At 37.5% G+C, this 5581-nt stretch overlaps 1 protein-coding gene across 1 annotated transcript; it reads right to left on the reverse strand.

The window, feature by feature from the left end:
• Positions 1 to 793: 793 nt before the first annotated feature.
• On the reverse strand, positions 794 to 2420 carry LOC149249567 (protein kinase STUNTED-like). The gene is made up of 5 exons (XM_089453408.1): positions 2325 to 2420; positions 1764 to 1840; positions 1525 to 1672; positions 1273 to 1422; positions 794 to 1066 (listed from the first exon to the last, which is right to left on the reverse strand). Exons 1-5 carry the CDS (start codon positions 2418 to 2420, stop codon positions 794 to 796), a joined length of 744 nt encoding a protein of 247 aa, XP_089309534.1.
• Between the last annotated feature and the right edge of the window lie 3161 nt (positions 2421 to 5581).

Raw genomic sequence — 5581 nt, forward strand, 5'->3', positions numbered from 1 at the left:
CATTGTCTTCTGTGATATTCAACCTGAATCTTGAAAACCCTGCATCTGTTCATTCCTGATATTATGCAATAAAAATTGCTAGTGTTATAAATGAAATTTGAAAATTAGACATGGCTACTCTGTTTTAATAGTTGGTGAATGCTAACCATTAACTATTTGAACCCTTGGTCCTTTTGTTAGACCAAAAACGCATCAGGCATGGCCCTTATGGCGCATCAAAGAAGGATCTCAAGCTTCAGCACATTTGATCCATTTGATCAATCAACCTGGCATCCATGAGAACTGGTTAGTAGTGGGTAGTTCTTTCTACAGTTCTCTCCACCACTTCTGAATTGACAATATAGTAGCATTACCAAAAAGTTACTCTTCTTGGTACTTGTCTACCCAGAGCAGTGTAATGAACACCGTAGATCCATTTTCACTATTTACATGAGATTGACAGTAAAAAGTAGAAATGTGGACACGACACTGAAAAAATCAGCATGCGAACAAAAGATGCCAACTAGTCAAACATTGCTCAGATCTGCAGCCAAGATAATGGAGTACTGACATCTTGATCTTCCTTTCCGCCCATGAGCTTGCTTCTAACTTCAAGGAATGCTTTAACGAAGTCAATGTTATTGTTCAATCCCCTAGTTTTCATACAATCCTTAGCTATTCTTTGAGGTCTAGCATAATACGTTACATTCCTGGCCATATAAGAATATGAAACCACTGTGGCCATGGGAAACTTATAAAGCAACCATAAACAAATGTATTGCTGGCAACAAAACTCACTTCTTTTAATCTTGAATTAAAAGCTTGATGAATTGCTACATCGGCGCAGTCCGTAATCTTCCAAAGAATTGTTTGTTGGCAAAATGCCCACACTATGATCTGTGCTACTAAGTGATACCGTATCATCATCCACCCCAAGCATGGCAAGGGTGAGATGGGTTTGTATATCATGCCCCCCCTGATTTTCTACAATGTCATCCTCATCTGAAGTATCCATATCCTTGATCATTGTATTCTGGCACCACGCCCAGTCAGTCCTCTCATCTTCTCCTTGTAGTAGTTTTAAAATCTGCCATTAATCATATCTTGGTATTAAAGAGTAAGTAGAGATGAACAGATGTGGTTAACATAGAGTGTTTTATAGCTAAAAGAAAATGTAAGAGAAATTGCACCCTAAAGTAATTTTTGCAGGTAAAGAATACCCTCAAAAAACACACGAGGTAGTAAAAACAAGCCCCTGAAGCATATAGAAATGAATAGAGGAAGATAAATTACTCGGCTCATGCAAGGACGGTAATGAGATGTTTCCCTTAGACAAAGCGTAGCAGCAAGCATCATTCTATGCATTTCATTTGTATCATAAACATTTTGCAAACATTTGTCAGCAAGACTTTCCATATTCCCATCCTGTAAGAGTGGTCTTGCCTGGTTTCAACATTTACAGAAGGTTAAACATGAGCCCCTAATAAGGATAATCAATATAAATAAACATGAAGAAGAGAGTCAACTGTAAAAACCAGGACTTACCCACATAATCAGGCTTTCTTGACCCTTGGGACTTGCTGTATCAATTGGCTTCCTTCCAGTTATTAGCTCAAGAAGGACCACACCAAATGCATACACATCCGTCTTCTCATTAACCTTTCCATAAACAAAGTATTCTGGAGCAAGATACCTGTCAAACTACAATCACAATTAGTGAATTTACAAATTGGATAGCTTTAATCTGAAAATGGCCAATCGAAACTGGGAAGATGCTTACATACCCAAATGTTCCTAAAACATCGCTGCAAGTGATATATGAAGATGTTGGTGCCCACCTTGCTAGCCCAAAATCTGACAACTATTATAATAACACGCACATTAATTCTGTTGAAATTTTTCATTAGTGCAGAATTCCAAGTTTCAGTTTACAAGTCTAGATCACTAAGATCTCTTCAAATATTGAATTGTGCAATTTAGTCTTGATTCTTCTTGCAGTAAAAAGATTTATACCTGTGGTTCAAACTCTTCAGAAAGCAAGATATTGGAAGACTTTACATCTCCATGAATGACAGATTGAGAAAAGCCATTATGCAAGTAATCTAATGCTTCAGCAACTCCTACAGCCACTTTTAATCGCACTTTCCAAGGAAGTATTGGCTTTTCCTCTCCTCCTGAAAAATATATACATAGTCAATAGCTAGGACTATAATCAAATCTCAGAAAAGAGAAAATGAAAGACCCTGCCATACAATACATAACACTATGATGCTTAAAACGTACTACTGCTTAATATTTCTACACGATTTCATGATTCTTAAAATGCAATACTATTGAGTATATACCATGGAGATTCTCTTCAAGGTTTCCTCTGGATACAAAATTATACACCAGAAGGCCATTAAGGCCTTCTGCACAGTAACCGATAAGTGTAATGACATGGTTGTGCTTCAATAGAGTAAGAATCTCAACTTCAGAAAGAAGCTCTTGCTCTATTTTGGATGATGAATTCAAGATTTTCACTGCCACCGATTGTCCATCAGGAAGAAATCCTCAGTACACCTTACTGCAGCCTCCTCTTCCTATAAAATTCCCTGCAAGAATAAGGATGTTACATAATTGAATTGAGTTCACAAGGTTAATATACATTTCAAGGGAAATTTCCCATTCAAAACAGAAGCACAGAAATGAAAAACTCCATGAGGAAAACTACAAATGCAACCTGTTGAAAAACCAGAAGTAGCAGATTGCAACTCCTGATATGTAAAATGCCTGCAGGTTTTACTTTGACAAAGGAACTCTAATCTCCTTGCCAAACAATTTTCTTCTCGATCAGAATCATTCTGCTGACTGCAAGGAAACCCTTCTTCTTTAGAGCATGCTTCAATTGGTGCTACCTCATTTGAAGACCGAGCTTCATGTTCATAGTTGCAAACCTTCTGCATAATCTGTCCTTTCAAATGAAGCTCTCCAGTTGCCTGTGTAAGCCTATTTGGCAACTGTAGTGCCCATTCAACTACAGATGTTTGTTTTGATGTAGACTGTGGAGTAGGAAGCTTGGTCAGTGAATCGGCTCCACGTAAGAGGGGCCATCCAGGTACTGATTCTCCTTTCTCTGTAATCAGTCCCGAAGTCGCCCTTTTGGGAACCTTTTGGTTAAGAACTACCCACTACTAACCAGTTCTCATGGATGCCATAACAAAAGGGAGAAGCATGCCAAGGAAAATGGCATGAGTAAAGAAGAAATTGAAAAGGAGATTTATGAGTTGAAGGAGAGATTCAACATAGTCAAAATGAGGCTTGAAAGAGAATACCAAAGGTAGAGATGGGACCTAAGGAAGAAGGCCAAATTACTTGTCAGAAAAAAGATTTTAAGAGGAAGACCCCTAAAGCTAGAAAGCTAGGGAGGAAGATGAAGCACCTGTTGAGCCTAAAGTTGAATTAGTTCACTATTTTGAACCAGAGCAGGGAATAGTCCTTGATGATGAGGAAGATGTTGAAGAGAGACTATCAAAGAGTCTCATGGACTGCATAAAGAGTTCAAATCAACATATGGATTTGTTGATAGAAGATATGGTGGAAAAAGCATCATAACAGTAGAGGGAGCTACACAAAGAGGATGTCGATGAGACAATAAATGAAAGTCTCATGGGAGGTTAGCTAGAAGTGCTCGTAACATATATACCATATGGGGCTAAAGAGCTTGGTGATTATGATACTGATGCTATGTGTATAGATGCAGATGATAAGGATTTTCAAGAGGGACAATCATTCATAGTTGTCATAAGAATAGAAGAAAGAGAAGGAGTACCTTCCTAAAGCATGGAAGGAAGACAAAATTTGATGTTGGAGGCATCAGAAGAGGCCAGGTAACCTTTTATTTTTAAAATTGGTGAATTTTATGTGAATGCATGCTTTGCATGTGAGGAGAATGGACAACTGGTCCAAAAGGAGAACGAGAGCACTAAATTGATCCAAGAAATCCAAATTGAGGTAGTAGATGCTAGACAATCCTCAAGGAAGGATGAGTTTCCAAAAGGAAAAAACAATGCATAATGAAGCCAAGATAACCTTGCAAGCAATTTTCAGAATTGACCATGGATCCTAGCAGCCATGTGAAAGATGGATAACAAAACCAAGTTTATGTTAAGACAAGGAAGGAGGCAAAATTATCCCTCAAATGTCATTAAGGAGGAGGCCTTGAACAATCAAAGAATGCATCTATAAGAGAGAAATTGTAGAAGAGGGGATGAACAACATCATGATGCAATGTTCTTTAGAGATCGGTTGATCAATCCAAGGTTTAAGGATTGGCTTGAGTAACATTGTTCAAAGAATGCAATCAATAAGACAAAGGTGTCGAGCTTATTGCTGCAACTGGAGAGCTTGGTTCAACAACAAGAATTATGAATGTTGGCACCCAAGGTATAGTACAATTAACCACAAAGAGAGACTCATTGTACTTAGTTGTAATATATAGACTGTTGTATAGACACTCTATATAACAGTGCAATTTGTCTTGTAGCTTTACTAATTCTTTAGCAACAGTGCAATTTGTCTTCTTACCCTCCACAAGTCTTAACAATCAATTCTTCAATTATATGTTTAGCACCCTTCACTTGAAGATAGGATAATTCTTCCCATCAAGCTTAACGTTGGGTAGAGGGATGCTTTAAGATGAAGCTATCCTCCCCCTTGCTCAACAATTCTCTACAGATCTCAGAACAGAACCAAAGGTAATCTCAGGAACAGCGTACTATACTACTATGACAAAGAACCACAATTCTGAAAGAAACATCAGTTTGGTTAGGATCTTCAAACAACTACCAAGGAATCAAGCAAATGCTGCTCTGCAATTCCAAGACTTCAAGTATCCAGATGCATTGCATTGCTCTATGGCACATCAATGCAATTAATTAAGCATAGAAATAACATCTCTATGTAGCGACACTTAAAATATTACAAAAGGTGATCATTCACTGAGGTACATTCCAAAAAATATATAATTATTGTTGCCACATCATCCAGGTTTAGAATAATAATCCATTGGAATGGACACATTGATAAAAATTCCATTGTTGAGTTTGGGTTTGAGTTATTTCTTCCTCTAACTGCTCTCCAAAGCTAACTATTCAAACCAAGTCACCCTTCAATGACATACAACTCACAAGGTTCTCAAAGGCAGAAAAATCAAAAGCATATAACAGTTAATATGTCCTTTACTGCTCCATTTTCAGGTGAAAGATTCTTAGTAATATAAACAGATCTTCCAATAGTCAACATGTAACAACAACCAAGAAAATATAGGAATCCACCAATAAACTATAATGCAAGGTCTTTTTTCTCTTTTCGAAAGGTTTCCATGAAAAACTTGTTCAAATTCATTTGTAGAGTAAGCACATAAAACGTTAATGTAATTAACCTTGAGCATGGAACATAATTCTTCTTAATCTCCATGATATTCAACAATCAAACTCCAATGGCAGCATTGGCTTCAACACGTCTTCCTTTTATCCCTTCAAAGCTGCCATGGGTCATGATGGCTTGATCAATGATCGCATGCTCTTAAGACCAACAGTCTATACATAATTAGACTACAGTC

The sequence above is a fragment of the Pinus tabuliformis genome, chromosome 7 (genome assembly GCF_031772625.1).
Source record: "Pinus tabuliformis cultivar Carrire ecotype Pingquan chromosome 7, CPIR1, whole genome shotgun sequence".
Lineage (NCBI taxonomy): Eukaryota > Viridiplantae > Streptophyta > Pinopsida > Pinales > Pinaceae > Pinus > Pinus tabuliformis.

Excerpts from the sequence above, each read along its gene's own strand:
- LOC149249567 (XM_089453408.1), bottom strand. The coding sequence starts at position 2,420 with ATGTCATTACACTTATCGGTTACTGTGCAGAAGGCCTTAATGGCCTTC. Across the intron at positions 1,423-1,524 it reads AAGAAAGCCTGATTATGTGG|GCAAGACCACTCTTACAGGA; the intron begins GTAAGTCCTGGT and ends TGTTGAAACCAG. Across the intron at positions 1,067-1,272 it reads ACCGTCCTTGCATGAGCCGA|ATTTTAAAACTACTACAAGG; the intron begins GTAATTTATCTT and ends GATTAATGGCAG.